The sequence below is a fragment of the Oreochromis niloticus genome, linkage group LG14 (assembly GCF_001858045.2).
Source record: "Oreochromis niloticus isolate F11D_XX linkage group LG14, O_niloticus_UMD_NMBU, whole genome shotgun sequence".
NCBI classification, from domain to species: Eukaryota; Metazoa; Chordata; class Actinopteri; order Cichliformes; family Cichlidae; genus Oreochromis; species Oreochromis niloticus.
Window position 1 is genome coordinate 28,703,706 of NC_031979.2, and position 16,797 is coordinate 28,720,502.

At 39.5% G+C, this 16,797-nt stretch overlaps 1 protein-coding gene across 2 annotated transcripts in view; it reads left to right on the forward strand.

The window, feature by feature from the left end:
• Positions 1 to 16,797, forward strand: part of nectin3a (nectin cell adhesion molecule 3a) — a 32,545-nt gene that overhangs the window by 6,293 nt on the left and 9,455 nt on the right. The window contains exon 2 of one of the 2 annotated variants that reach the window (XM_005460674.4): positions 13,318 to 13,665. In XM_005460674.4, the coding sequence (XP_005460731.2) occupies positions 13,318 to 13,665 (348 nt within the window). Of the gene's footprint in view, positions 1 to 13,314; positions 13,666 to 16,797 lie in introns of both variants that reach the window. The other variant, XM_005460673.4, reaches the window with a different exon arrangement.

Consider the following 16,797-nt stretch of genomic DNA (forward strand, 5'->3'; position numbering starts at 1 on the left):
CACACTGTTGCTTTACAGTCCATATTAAAAAGCTATACATACAGTATGTCCACAGTCAGCAATCCAGTTCCCCAGGAGAGGAGCACAGAGGTTATGGGAAACAGGTGTGGCGGCTGAGCTTCATCCGCTCGGTCTCATTTGTTTCACTCTTTTCAAGTATGGGATGAGCACGCAGTCAGTTGTGTGCACTGACACACACCCTGCCACCCAGGTGGGAGATTAACACCCACCAGTCAAATACTGGGCAGTGTTGGTCGTAGAGGGGAAGCTATCTGCAGCGTTGTCTCGTACACACAAAGTATGGTGAGTAAGGTGCATTAAATTGAATAAGAATAAGCGCACCTTCATATTACTCATCTGCTCTCTGCATCCAGCCTGGATGTAATGTTGCTATTACAGCCGACTGGCATCAAATAATTTTCTGTTGTGTTCTGACTGTGCGCCCGAGTGAGTGACATTTTTACCTATGTAGGTAACTACAGAGAAGACTTCTAACACACATACTGCACTTGAAAGTTTCACAAAATGTGTTGGCCACAGCTTTAAGACAACTTTTTTTTTTTAAAGTAACTGTTTTTTATTCTCAGTTTGCATCGTACACAGTTATGCTACTAGTTGGAGAGCAGTTTTGAGAGTGTTTGCAGATCTTTTATACAGACTACTTGCGACTGTGGCAACCTGCTAGTGATGAACATGATTGCAAGGAGGTTTTTGTGATGCGCCGTCTTTGTACTTGATTTCGCCAAGCAAGATCTAGCAACCTCCAGAAACTACTTGACAGTCCAGGAGGGAAGGGGATCATTAACCATGTAACTGAGACCTCAGTTATTTATTTATTTTATTTTTTTTAAAGGTATGTAAGGTGTGATTTTTTTTTTTTTTTTTTTTTTTTTACATATTTAAGAAGTCGTGAGTACACCTCCTTTCATGTGCATAGGCTCAAACCCTCTCCTCAAGCTCCATTTTTGTTCATTTTCAGAGGTTGTATAGTTTTCCTTTTAGCACCAGCCATGTTTTAACCATGTGTGCTCTAAGCTCTCTAGCATGATGTTTATTTAGTAATAAAACGTGATATGCACAAAGAAAGAAAACAGACATTTTATTGAAAGATGTTTTCACCTCCGTCAATCAGTCGCAATTCTAGCTTTTATCAAAGACCTTATTTACCCTCCTTGATCTAATCCTCATTGTATGGTTTTTTGTGTGGATAATCAATGACATACACCTGAATTAAGTAGTGAAAGCACAGAAATATTTGGCTAATTGGAGGTTGAAAGGTTCAGTTCCTTGTTCCTCCTGTCCTCATGTGTGCTTGGGCAAGATACTGAGCTTCAAATTGCCCCAGTTGCATCCATCTCTGTGTGAGTGTGAGATGGGTAAAAAGCACTTAAAGACATCGAACAATGTGGAAAAAGAAAAGTCATATATAAATACCAGTTCACTTGCCGTTTACGATTGAACTGTGATCCAAACCCAGAAGTGAGCAGGAAATGTTCACTGCATGCTTTATTTACAATAATATATTTTCTCATGAGTGACAGCCTTAAACTATTTTTTGCATTACCAAGGGTAGAGTTTAAACATCTGACTGCGGAATTCAACATTTATTTGAAACAGCCTGTTTGTCTTTAAGAAAATCAATGCCGTGACACTTTTTGGATTTCACAGTTACTGTTTTATCATACTGTGGTCCAGGATTTCAGACACTGAAACCCGGGGAAGGAAAACCTGTCTCCTAATTCACACTTTGCTAATTTATCTTTCTGAGCATGGTCCAGAATGCAGATTTGTTGCAGTAAACGCTTCAACACAATACTGCACAGCCGTACTCTTGCTGGTTTTCAGACAGATTGTTCTGTTCCCCTGAGAATCACCGCTACACCACCCATGTCCATGCAGCCCCCTTCTCCATACTTCAGTCTCTCTGCTTCTGTTTTAGTTTCTGATCCCTTTTTCCTTTCAGCTGAATGCATTTCCCCATCTTGATTAAAGCAGCAGCAAAGAAGAACAAACAGACTGCAGGTTTTATTACTGTTTAATATTGATGAAGGAAAGTGGACCATATCTGTACACTTTTTTTTCCCCACATCAAGTTACTCTGTCACTGAGGGGATGAGTCATAAATCAGTGCTAATCTCTGACAAACTTAATGGTTGTTGTTTTTGCCTCAAAAAGAATCATCAACAAAACAAATGGACAGGCCGGTTCCTTTTAGGTCTTAAAAGAGTCGAACAATATCAGATTTTTGAGAAAGCAAGGCACATACTCTACATCCTAAATGTGTTAGGCAAGCAATAACAGAAATCTTTGTTTTGTACATGTGAGCTTTGTTCACGTGTAACCTAGATTTTTTAAATCTATTTGTTAAAAGTTTGAATCTCTTTTGATTTAACAAATGCAGGTGAATGTGGAGAGTGTGTAGTACGTACGCATGCATTTGCCTGTTTCTCTGAGGTCCCTGTGGATACAAGCTTCAATCAGTTTTGCATTTTGTGTTTTAACAAAAGACCTGAGTGACCCAGACACCTACATATTATCTCCTTGTTCTCTCTGTTCAAAGTGGGTGGCACATCTGAATAGAGAGAAGTGCCTTAATCTGCTGCAGAAAAATGGTGAGAGCATGTGAGTGGGTGTGCCGGAAAAACAAACTTCCTCTTAGCAGGATAATGCTGGGGCAATGCCACACTGACCAAACTACTTACTACTTATATAAACAGGACAGGATTTTGTTGGTTTGCTTTACTTCCTCCCCCTTTTGTGAAACAGTCAATATTGCTCTATACGTGTATAGAAATCATAATATACTAATTGCACTAATTAAAACCCACAGGTGTAATCCTATCTGAGTAATATCTGAGTCTGTGTTTAAGTTATTCCAGGTGTCTGGATAATATTTTATACGATTTGTCTGTTTGATTGTGGCAGAAATCATAAAGGGGATTACTTTAATCAGTAATTGAAATCTGGTTTGTTTAACACTTCTGTTAACTGCTGGTCTATGCTAGCCAATTGCCTCCACTTGGGTGTTTGCATGGACAGCAAGAGGTCCTTGTGGCACGGGACTCGTGCACCTTAAGAGAGATCATCATAGTAGCCACAGGGACAGTGAAGAGCTGAAGACAAAAACCAGCTGTTACCTTGGTTGCATGCCACTGAACACCAAACAAAGGCAGCTGCAGGTTCATCCTCAGAAACCTTTTACAACTTTTGCCCTGGATAGATCTTGTTGATCAAAGACTCTTTCCGTCATTGCTCAAGTTAAGGTAAACTGTGACTGTGTTTTGGCTTTCACACTTACTTTATGCCCCATTTGTTGCCCTTGCGAAATTTGGCACATGCCAAGAGTGATATCAGAAAAACTGGCGGCAGCACTGTTTTTTGTCTGACACACAGTCGGCACACCCAAGTTGGAGCAGATTGGTCTTTACCAGCAATTCAATTACATGTCAGCTTAGATGAAGATGCTGCAGCAGTTGAAAAAAGATGATATGTTCGTAAGAAAACTGGGGGATAAAAAAGTGTACTGAGGCCAGTACGCTTTAAGCACCAGTGGTCATGGGGCTTTGTTGAGGTTAAAGTTTGCATGAGCAATGGCCAATGCATCAAGCATAACCACAGCTTTAAGTCAGGACAAATGCAAATCACTGAAAGAAGAAAGGTTGTGCTTGACTCTGATAGTTGGAGCTATAATCTGATAAATCATCCGGCACGGTTATATAATATACGAAAATGTATCAGGATTTTTCGTAGACATGTTTGAAAAACCCTCCATCAGAAGGGATCATCTCAGCTTCTCTAGTCCAAACAACTCAGGTGTAATGTATTAGTACTGGGCATTTGACTGGAATTAAAAATCCTTTCTTTTCTGTACATTATTTTGCCAACCCTAGCCTGCTGCCTTTGCAGCATGAAGTATTTTGCTTCATACTCATATTGAAATTAATATCATAATGTGAAATTATTATTTGGGGAACTTTTTGCAGCAGAAAATATGAGTGCAGTAGACACCCTCAGCCATTGGTCATAATCTTGACATTGTGCTTATGTTGTATGTGCTTCAAGGTTGTGGTTTGGACTGGCTCACCAATGACTAATTGTAAAGTAAAAGAAGTCTGAAGTTGACCTAATGCTTTTGTAGTCCAAGCAACTCAGAGTCACTTTCTTCTGCTTTTCATCCATTTCATATCAATATTTTAAGCTTATTAGCATGACCACACATGTATTTAAATGTGCTTGTAATCAACATTCAAGTTAAGTGTTTAGCTGATTAGAAGATAAAATGTCAGAATTGAGTATTTTTCATATCCCACCACTATTATTTTTCCATCTTTGTTGGAGTTAATGAACACAGCTCTTTGTATATACATAGATGATGTCCACTGAGTAGCATTGTTTTTGACATTCATAGGCCTTGGAGATGATAATTTTAGATACTGGTTGTTCACAGAAATTGGCATCATGCAAGAAATCCAGAATTAGACATTCATGAGAATCATTTGAAAGCAAAACATTGTAATTCCCTCTGTGGGCTGTGGGAAAGTATGTTTCCATTATGTTTGATTGGCTTAATGAAAGTACAGTAGCCCATTTAGACTCAGCGAAGGGCAGTGGAGTCTGTGATCAGTAGAGAACTCATTTTTTCTTCGTTGTAAAGCCCTCACCACCACCCAACAAGGGCGGGATCTATTTCTGTCCTAATTTCTTCATCAGGAAATTACAGTAATTTTCAGAGAATAATGACATGTAAATGTGGAGGCAACAGCATGCACCTAAAAACAAAGTGTGCCTCTAAGGTCATTGCAAGGTTAACATAGTTTAGGAGGCTGTTGTTTTCACCCAACTTCTTTTATTAGCACAGAGCCTGGAGTGGAGGGTTATCCTTGTAGCCATAGTATACTGTCCTTGCCTGGCCTGTTTGGGATTTTAACAAATGCATTGAATGATTTACTGGGATTAGTTAATCGGATACTAAGCCACCCATGAAGCACACCTTGTTGTTTTGTAGACACTTTATCGGTGCAATGTCTGACCAGCCGAGTCAACAGTTACTAAAGCAATGGATTGCTGTGAAATGTTTATACAGGACGTTTCGTACTCATTGTGATCCGTTGGCCAAATAATTCCAATTTGATCTCAAGTGGGATGCACCTTTTCCCTTTCTTTAAGTCTAAATATATTCACTTGAATAATGTTTTTTTTAAGATGTAATGATATGTTCAGCTGAAAGACTCCAATTACTCAACTCCCCTAAAAATTTACCAGATTTCAGAAGGTATTATTTCTTTTCAAACTATGTTTCTAATCTATTGAGTAAGCCATTTAGAAGGAGATGACCTATAGCCTAAGTGTAATTTTCATCACTGTGTTGTATAGTGAGAGTGGTCTCTGTTAGCACCTACTTGTCAGGGATTTCATACACTTAAGCTCTAATTAAGAAATACTCAAATTGTTGCCTCTCTATTTAAAAATAGAGAACTTCAAAATTTAGTTGCTTATTCTCACAGCACAAAGGCATATTCTTCTTCTTCATTGTGCCTCATCCCATGCAAAATCATTTGAATCTCGGAAGAGTTTCCATCTGATCCCCCCAGAATCAGATCATTTATACTAAATCTTCTGAAACTCAATAAAACTTGTTTATGTTACTCTACATCATAGGTATTAGATTGGTGTAGTTTTGTAGTGAAACTATGTTGTATCCCATGCTATTGATGCAGGTTAGGGGAGTTGGTTGTAGAGAAAATCACACTAAACTAAACAAACTAAAACAAGATTTTACTTCAGATTGTGACATATGGATTGGGTGAAAATTGATTTGGTGGCAAGAATACTGGAAGAAGATAACACAAATTAAAAGGTGCAAAGTTGTGACCCATGCAATTGAACTTTAAAGGTCTTTAACTAGCAAAGGATTTGTTAAATATACTGAAGTTGTATAAAAAACATAGGCCGATTTAAATGGAAAGCATTTTTTTTTCTAATTTAACCCACATGTCTTTTTTGCCTTCTTAGATCAGCTGTGACTTTTGTAAATAGCCTTCTCTGTTCTTTTCTACATGCATGGAAAAATAACATTTCCACCCATCTTTGGGTCATCTAGCAAATTTGCACGCACATACTAAAATACCGCAAACCCCCACAGCAAACAATAACACATCCCACACAGTAGGACAGGACACTGTAGGAATGTTTGTCTTCCACTATGTACCAAGCAACACAATGCCCTTCACAGGTCCTACGGCACAGCTATAGTTGACTCTGATGAGAGTTTGCTTTCTGTCATGACACTCTGTATGCCTACATTATTGATCTTTTTTCTTCTAAGCTCCGATCTTTAATCAAATGTGACTCAGATGTGAAGGACACACAAGTCTGCATTGCTATGGGGGAGCAAAGAGAAAGAGGTTTTTAAGAGGACAGTGACATGTGAAAGAGGCCTGACCTGCCCCCTTTTTTAAAGGCCTGTCAGCCTGTATTTGTCTATGTCATGAATTAGTCCCCTGAAAAAAAAACTCACACCCTCACAGGATATAATACTCGGAAGGAAGGGGGGGAGTGGCACTTCTAACAATAAAAGCATACTATTCACTAATGCGCCACTCGGCCGATCCTGTTTCTAACTGATTAAGGAAGAGTTATAGGTGCCGCAAGAATGAAGAAACGATGTGGGGGCCTGTGTTTGGCATATAGGCATTGTCTAATGATTTATTTTCCCTTGCTACTACTTTAGAAGCTAACAATACTAAATGGTTCTGCACTGCCAATTGACTTTATTATGTTAGCGGTGTTTAAAGTCATAGACGTCTCTCAAATTGAGGACCTGGTACAATGTCTGCGAAAAAAATTCCCATGTCCACTTAGATATTAGCGGATAATTATTTTCTGAATTACATCCTGACCTCCTGTTTTGTGTGATATTGGCAGTGTGTGCAAATGAAATTATCAAATGCATGTTAATGAACATTTTTACAATGTGACCTTGATCATCGGAAGGAAGTTTTAATAGTAAGCCAATGATTCTGTTGGCTTATACGAGAGGGAGAGAGTGCCTGTAAGGAGTATAAATTACTGCACTCATTAAACAGTAATGAAACACTGCCCTTCAACCTGCCTACCTCCTACACTCACTTGAAAATCACTGAACCAGGAAAGGGAGCAAGCTGTAGGCTAACAAATTGGAGAGGAGCATGACAGGGATAACCTTTACCTTCAGAATGATCATTTTGCCCACTTTGTTCAGAACAGCTTCAGATATCTACTGTGATGTTATTAGAGTGTAGTCAGCTTCACAGACATGTTTTAATTTATGAACCAAACTGATTTTAACTTCGGTTTCCTCGATAAGTCTCTTCACTCTTCTTTTTTTTCTTCTTAGACCTGGTATTCTGGGGGTTTTCCATTGATATGTTTCATGTGTAGTTCTAAACATGCCTTAAACTTTGATGCTGTGTTGAATGTTAATTAAAAACAGAACACAACAATCTGAAAATGACTGAATCCCTATATTTAGCTGAAAATGCTACTAATAGCAAGGAGCAAGCAACAGTAGGCAACTCAGCACAAACCCGCACTCAGCTTCCTTGCTCTCTGACCTCAGTAAATATTTTCCTGATGAGTTAATGATCTCAGTAACTGCTTTCAAGTCTTACTGAATTTTGTATTCCATGATCTCCATTGCAGTCAAAAAGGAGGATAAAAGATGGCCCACTGTGTAACTTTGTTTCAGTCAGATCTCCACATTACCAGTTGTGTTCACTTTCAAAAAACCAAGTAAGTGAGGATGGAAAGGCTCAGCTTCAGATTGCCTTGTGTCTTAAAAAACTAAGATGGCAACATCCATCTTTTATGCTCAGTCTTTGGACTGTATATAAAACTGCATTTTGCCATTTTCCTTTATCTTTATAAACTATGTAAACATTAGACAATTTTTAGCTATGTTATTGTTTCCTTTATTGTTGTAATTGTAATATGTTTGTCTGAAACATGTCTCTCTTGTAAATGAAACATGAAGTTTTAATAAAAGTACCTGTATAAATAAAGGTTGAATAGAATAAACAAAGCACATTTAAAACAAGTTGACCAAAGTGCTGGACATGAACAATAAAATAAGAGCTACAGTACATGCATACACATGCCCGCTCACACCAGTAAATATATTTACAGGATTGCGAAAATACATGAGACAATACAGCAGACTAAATATCTAAGCTCTCACTCCGGGATGTAAGCCAAGGAATAAAAAGTAGTTTTAAAAATAAGCAATGGGGAGGCCAGCCTAACATTACTTTATCAGTATCATAAGTGTGAGATGTCAACTTAGAGAAACCCAGTATCAGCTCATGTCAAAAGTTAAAATGACCCAGCTCAGATTCATTTCCATGACCTGACATAGATCAGGATGTTTGTTCACTCTTCTGTCTAGTTCACTGCTGAACTTCTTCTGAATAGCTGCCCTATTTTCTTGCTTTGTGTTGTATTCATTCTCTGCTCAACTCAGAGTTTCCTCTTGCTTTTAGTCTTAAACCACACTCCCTCTTGCACAGATCCTATGTCTGCATTCTTCTCCTGTGAGGTCTTCAGATCAGTTCCTCATGAGTGCTGTTTGACACGATAATCTATGCATGGAGTTTGTCTACATGAACCTGACATATTGTCTGTTTTGTTGCTGCTCATGAATGTTGCTGGCTGTGGATCCCTCTTGTTTCACACTGCTCTGAAACGGACTGCAGGGTTCATTGGGAGGATCTCAAGCCACGAGACTGCTTCCTCAGGGGAGGTCAAGGCTGAAGCTGGGTCAGGTCTCTGATAGGTGGGGATTTTGGCTCGTCTAGTGGCCGACTTGGACTGTTTGAGTGTTGCCAGGCAAAAAGGAAGGTTTTGATTTACCATCGCGTCTTCCGAGCAGCTTGTCGCAATTAGTGATGTCAGCAGGGAAAGAAACAAATATGAGGCATTTCTTCAAAGAGCAAGCATACTCTTCCCATGAGTTCATTCTTTCCTCGGGTTTCTGAAGAGAAAAGGGGGCAAAAGTGCAGCCTGTTTCTCTTTGGCCAAGTTAGGTTTTGCAGGTCAGGGTGTTCTTTGTGATCTGCAGGCTAAGGTGTCACATTTAAACTGGACCAACTGGATTATAAAGCGTCAAAAACAGTGACAACATATAAAGTTGGACAGCATGATAAGTTTTGTTTGTATGTTTATTTCATAAGCCGTACTTTTTAGATGGATAACCAATAATAAACTTAGTGACACATCTGAGCTGTGCCTCAGCTCTGCATTCTATTTTCTTGATTTAAACTGTATGACACTGTTGTTTAACACATTGCTTACATTTCAGTTGCCTGCGGTATTTTAGACGATATATCACAGCGCTCTAGTTTGTGAGCATTGGTTGTGTTTTTCATGGTTGCAGCTAGCAGTGCCAAGTTTCCCCACTCTCCTCCTGGCTGTAGGTATCCCATGCAGAGGCCATCTGTCTCTACTCCCCTAATGGTAAGGGTGGAGTCCTCTTTAAACACCCCCCCCCACACACACACACACACACACACTGCCACCACCACCCCGTTCCCTCTTATTTTCAAATGCCTACTGCAAAACAAACAGAGCATGGCATAGATGGAGTTTAGTTTCTTTGTGTGCTTTGACTGGCCTGAAAACTGACACGAGTCAGACAAACTACCTACAGTAGCAGTTGGGGTGTCGTGTCAGGTAGCAGCAGAATGTGGAGCATGTTGAAGAGAAGTTGGGTTAGAGACACGTGTCTGCATACATCAGTACAATGTCACGCATGCCAAGTATGTAAGTGTGCTGCAGGAGGGGGTTTTATCATCCTGCCATCTACATTCTTGTTTCTGTCATAGATACGTTGTAGGTCTTGATCTCTCTGTCAAGCGTTTGTCTTCTTTTCTTTCGTCAAGCCAAACAAATGAGTTGCACTAGTAAGGTGACAAAAAAAAAAACAGCTGTTGTGATGGCTCAGATGACTGTGGAGTGGAGAATGTGGCTCTGACCCTGATTCTCCCCCACACCAGTGCACCCAGAGGACTCCTATAGAAATAATGCAAACACAGGGCAACAAATGCACTGCAAAGCACATTATAGGACTCAGACTTTCTTCTTCTTCTTCTTCTTCTTCTTCTTCTTCTTCTTCTTCTTCTTCTTCTTCTGCTGCTGCTGCTGCTGCTGCTGCTTCTTCTTCTTCTTCTTCTTCTTCTTCTTCTTCTTCTTCTTCTTCTTCTTCTTCTTCTTCTTCTTCTTCTGCTTCTTCTTCTGCTTCTTCTTCTGCTTCTGCTTCTTCTTCTTCTTCTTCTTCTTCTTCTTCTTCTTCTTCTTTAGACCAGGCCATGATTCAAATGTGAGGAAAAGGTGTGGACATTTAAATTTTTGTGGCGAAATGAAATAATGAACCACAGTGACTTTTCAAAATGTCAATTTCAAGCAGATGGCAAATAAGGCCATCTGGACTAAACAATTCAGGTTAAAAGTTTAGATGCAGTGCAGAGCTGTGTTGGATCAGTCTGCACACAACCAGAAAGGTTAGTAAATGTGTGTGAGGAAGAAGGAAAAAAACTCAGGAAAGCCCAAATGTGATATTACAGCACAAACCTTCACAACATAATGCAACATACATTTAAGACTGAGCAGCCATTCAAACTAAATGCCCGCCTCTCACACATGGTCACACACTTATTTCTTATTTTGGAAGAGAGAAACTCGGTGTGTGTTTGTCTATGTGTGTATGTGTGTAGTCACTGAAATTACAGGGGACGTAATGGAGCACGGGGAGCCTCAGCCTCATTGGCTGTATTCCTCACAAACCAAGATAGCATTGCTGTGGCTTACCGCTCACATTCATGCCAGCAACTCAAAATACCAGCCAGTGGACGGCTTTTATAAGCTTTACTCCATACACATCCGAGACAACGGACAAAGTGGAACTTTATGGCTCCCAAATATAACTTACTCTGCAAGCATGTCAAGTAACCCAAGAAATACTGTTTGATTATTTTGAATAAAATCACCTTTTTATGCTTTATGTATGCAACATTTTCACAAAGTCTAAGGTGGATGTTTTCTGTTATTCAGCCTGAAGCAGGGCGGTAAGTCCTTGTATGACTGTGAAAAATGAGTAAACGTGCATCAATCAATGACTCATTGGTGTGATTGTTCTAGAAAAAAAAAACAGGAAGGATTTTTTCCATTTAGAGCACTAGCCAGAAACCTGCAATTTAAGATTTATTTCAGGTTACCTTTCCAAGATACAGTATTCATTCCCGCCAAACTAGATGTTTTTGTTTGTTTTGTTTAAACACAGCCGTATGCCTGTCAGCAGTGATCTGTAAATTGATAGGGATGAGAATCTTTGGCAATAACAATATCCAGTTCTGATTGTTGGTGTCATTGTTTGATCAATTCTCAATTCAAAAAGGAGAAAGAGGATTTCTTTGTTTTGGTTCTTAGTTCCCCATATGGAAAAGAAATAGTAAAAACTTATATGATTTACTCATGAAAGTGGCCACTTTCTCATTACTTTCATATATTGTTTTAGTATCCAAAACATACAAGTTTCATTATATAATTTTTCAAGGGATCTTATATCTGTTTTCACTCTTGTATGCTTTTCATACAAGTTTCACACAAGACAGATACAAACTTTATAAGATTTATATATATCTTTTCCATATGGATCTGTACACAGTAGGGTTGGCACATTTACTCTGTACTCCATAGGCTGATGTGTTCACCTTTGGGGCAGCATAGGATTTTTGCATGTACCCATTGTATTATCATGATCCATCCATGCACAATGCACAATGTGTGGGGCACCCATCAGTACAACGCTTGTATACAATGTGCCTAACCATTGACTCCTATCATTTGCCTGCTGAGCTGCAAATGAAACTTAGTTGACTGTTAAGTAGTGCTGATTATGTCATTTTCTGATTAAGGCATGTTTACAGAAAATGTTGGTAGGCACGAGGCTCATTGTGACACACAACGAGCCTCGTGCCTACCAATTTCTGAAATTACCGTTAGCTAGAGCCTGGTGAACTCTATCACACTTGCAGATGCAGTAACTACATATTATTAGCAACACCAATTACAGACAAATGCAGAGAAAGCTCCTTCTGTAAAACTTATTTGTTTAGTTTTTTTTAATATAGCTTATAAATAATATATTGTTAGTTTGTTTGTTTGTTGTAGAGTTTGTCAGTTTAAAATGTATTGATTTCTATTATTTTGTAAGAAACAAAATGGTGTCGTCAGCATAAGGCAGTGGTCACACACTTATCGGTCCTACAGTTAATCTATGAATTTATGACGTACAACTAGGCTAATCCTAGCATACGCCTCTTTTAATAGATATTGGTTCTAAAAGGTTTTAAAAGGTTGTCAAATCTATCTTTTTGTCAACATGAATCTTTTGACACATACAGATATGATACAAATGTGAAGACGCAACCATTCATTTCACCAAACTGTAACTTTTTGCTGTGGTACTGTATTAGTTTCTCTGTCTACAGTATTCAGATGGCCATTAATGTTCAAAGCCAAGTTTACGGGTTGCATTAAAAAAACTGTGGTGGGCCTTAATTCAAATTAAGAGCCTCATAAAAATAAGCAATGAAGCCATCCGCTGGCTTGCTTTGTTTCATCTCCTTCCAGTAAATTGTTTTCTTGCTTGTTTAAAAGGTGCTCTGATAATTAGCAAAAGGGACAGGCTGAGTGTCCTGTGGTGAGAGTGTGTTGCTTGTTAAGAGCAACCCAGAAGATATTTGTTCTGCTTTTCAACCACAGGAAGAAACATGAATGAAACAAATGGCTGTTAGTGTAACCATGGGAAAACTACTCAGAATATTCTAATATATTGCTCCTTTATATTTGGTGCGCACTGCTAACATTAGAAAATTGGTCCAACATCTCACATAAGTGGAAATAAATTATATTGCGGTGCAGTTAGATACCACATGCCTTGTGAGTATATGCTGATGTTCTGTTTCCAAGAGTTGACAGTCCTCCAGAAAACATCATCCTGAATTAGCTCATCTCAGCGACTGTTTTTCAAATTTAATATCGTCTGGTGATAGCACGTCTATATCAGTGTTGTTACAACTCAAAAACTGGATGAGGAAACGCAAATTGAATCTATGTGACTTCCCAGACAATTTTCTTCCACTGCTACACACCAGAGAATTAAAAAAAATCTCTTAATCCAGTGAAGTGACATTGTCATGAGAAATTCATTCTTCCCATTTTAATTATAGCTGCAACTCTGTCTTTTGTGTTTCTGAATCCCATCTCTGTTTTTTCTCTCAGCAGGTGTGAGCAGTAACCAGGTAGTTGTTCCTGAAAAAGTGAATGCAGTGCTGGGAAAGAACATCACACTGGGCTGCCGAATAGAAGTGGGTCCTAGCCTCAGCTTTACACAGAGCTCCTGGGAGCGTCGTCTTCCTTCAGGCACTATTACCCTGGCGGTGTTCAATCCCGAGTTTGGAACCTCATATTCTTTACAATATGAAAAACGCATCTCATTTGTTTCCCCTTCAATACGAGATGCCACCATTACCCTTGAAGGAGTTGACTTTACGGATATCGGGTCCTACACCTGCAAAGTGGCTACATTTCCTTTGGGCAATACACAAGCATCCACTTATGTTAATGTTTTAGGTAAAGTACTGCTTCCTCACTTCACTTCCTCACTGAGTGCTTCTTCATATTGTCCTTAAATCTCACTTTTTAATAAAGGTCATTGTTTGTTGTGATTAAGCAAAGCCTAGGTAAGCACTTAGTGTCTGCCCTGGAGGAAACAACGGCTCCCCGAAGCAACCTAACGTTTAAATTACAGCCTGGACACATGCCATGTACATTTAAATCCCTGCAGGAATCTGAAGCTGCATAAAGGCTGCTTTGGTGTGGTCCCACCTATCTCCCTCCCCCCACTGTTACGTTAAAAGAAAAGCCAATGTAACTGTTTTTATATTCACAACACTGTATCAAAATGTTTCACAGAGTTTCCATGGCGTCCTCTGTAAAGTCACTTAGGCCCTACATGCAAGACACAAAACGGAAACCTTCTCATTCAGCAAGCACATAAATATAATGCAGCAAGTTCAGAGTGTCCCAGCTCAATGCAACTTAGTTGCTTGCAACAACAGTTTAATTGTAGGGTGTGACACAGGGTGACTCTCGTGACATTTAGTTGCGTTTTGCTAAGCTGGATTACAACTACAGTCTGCACCTCTTTCCCTCAAGGCTGTGATGATTGTTGATAGTTTTCTCTCCTTTAACCATTTGTCCCTTATGTCCTTAAGTGATAATCAAAGCAAGGTTATTTTCCAGGTCACTAAACTAAAAATGAAAACTACCTGTGGATCCCCTCTGAGTTTCCAAATAAAATAAACAAAACAAAGGCGTATTACATTTTAATGGGTATTCCCATTATTATGTTCTTATTTTATCCAAACACAAAGCATACATAGAAAGCAGCATATATTCCTTTACATCGAAGTTTCTCACTGTAGCCTCACTTTCCAGAGGAGCAGAAACACTGAACTTTCCCTGTGGTCAGCGTATGTTTCAAGCCCTAAATTGGTGCCAGTGCTGAGAGGAGGAGATTGCAGTGTACGCAGCAGCAGGTTCTCATCTCCCTCCAGAGACTGAAGGAGACTCTGATGTCTAATGAGTGGTACATTAAGTGCTGCTGTGACAGCCACGGTGTCTAGAACCTCACAGGGTTCAGTTACAGCTTTCTGTCTTCTCTGAACACCTTCTTATGCATATTTTGTTTTTGTTTTTTGGGGGGTGGGTGGGTCTTTGATGGATGCATATATCCACACTCAAACACAAAAGCACATGCTTAGTCCTACTTTACATTTCAGATGTAATTAGGGTGTGGTGTATATTCTTTGCAGTATGATACATGTCAAGTGGAATGCAGGTTATCCCACAGGATATTTTTCTGTGAGAGTGCATGTCACGATTACAACAGCAAAAGTCAGCAGGTTCAGAGAGGAGTGCCTTCCTCATCTCTGCTTTGTTTAGAGGTGACTTTTTCAGTTTCCTCAGCCACTCTTTTGATCATGCAGCCCCACTGTAACAATTCCAATGTGAACAACAACGACAGCAAACAAGAATTTCTGAATAAAACAAAGGTTTCTGGAGAAAACGTTATTGTTAATCCAGCATACGGTTGTGTACATGATATTGGTTATCCAGTGTAAATCAAAGTTGTTTTAGTTTCAGCTTCAGTTTGTAAGTTAACTTAAGATTCCCAGTTTTGATTCCTGTTTATACTCTGAGGTTTATGCGAAGACAGACGACTGCGTTTTCGTTCCTTTCAAGTGGACTAAAGTAAATCAATGATACTTTCAAGCCCATGAATAATGCACCAAAGTCACGGCAAACTTCATAATGATCAACAGGTGCAACAGACGTGGGGTTAATTTCAAAACTCACACAATCTTGATGCAAAACTTGCTGTGAATAGTATCAGTATTGTGAGGCACAATCTCAATAATTGTATTAGCTTTCTCATGTTCTTTTATTTTATCTTTGTGTCAACAGTGACTCATAAAAAGGGCCAAAGCTTTTAAGAAACAGTTTAACAGGAAATGTGCTATGCTATGTGAGCCAAAAGTCCTCGACATTAAACAATAGGAAAGAACCAAAGGAGGAAATTTTGACACATAACCCATTGTTTTCAGATACTTGCAAGGCAAAAGGAAAACTAGTGAAAAAATAATTGGCTGTCTTTTAGACAAAGCACACACTAAATTTACTGGCAAGATGTAAGTGTGTACTAATAAATCATCCTGCTGATAACTCTTCAGAGGTTAAAGCTCCTCTGACTCTTCATATGGCCAAAATTGCAACTCTCTTCTTGAGAAAAGAGCCCAGCAAAGAGATGGCTTTTTCCAGTCTGTTGCCATACCCGATTTACTGCTTCAAACAGTTAATATTTCCAATTTGTATTTTTTATGCGAGATTTTACCGTAAAAATGTCCAAGTGTTTAAGTGCATGCCCATTGACCATGCTGTTAAACCTTTTCTTTATAGAGGTTTCCACTCAGCGTTTAGCCTGCATATGTGGACAGGAAAGGGCCAGAGCAGCCAGTTTGCTGAAGGGAAATCGTTACCCTTTCCCCCAACAGATTTCAACTCATCCAAAGCGTCCCCCTCCCTTTTTGACAGCAACTTCAAATTAACACCCCTGAGTGATTTAGGTATTCTGATGCTTCATCCAGCTCGCGTCCGAACACAGAGCTGCTACTGTTTATAGTCAGAGGCCTGCAAGGAGGGGCAGGGAGGAGGGAGTGAATAATGTGAGGTAGAGGACTAAGAGCAGCGTCCCCACCCCGGGACAGGAGACGCCAGGTTATTTTTGGAAAAAGGCGGTGCCGGTAGTTATTTGAATTTGTTGTTGGAACTCCTGCCTGGCTGGGGTGTCTTAAAGATGATGGCCTCGCCTTGCAGCGCGTGCCCCCGTGCACCACCTTTAAAACTGTCACCACTATAGTAAGTGGAACAGCTGTTAGTCTTCATTTAAAGAGGCAGCTAGGGGGGAGACGGTTCAGATTGTGCACTGCACCACAAAGAATAAGGCAGTGGTTTGTGATATGTTTATTTTATGATAGATTAGTATAAGACAAACAGTTTTTACTGCTTTGCACAACAGGTAGAGAGTTGAATTCTAGTCACGTCCCCCTCACATGGATCTGTTTTGTTTCTCTGTTGAGAAAATCCTTGTTGCGTTTAAACATTGAGTCGTTCTCAGGAAGCTGGTGTAACATTACTTCACCT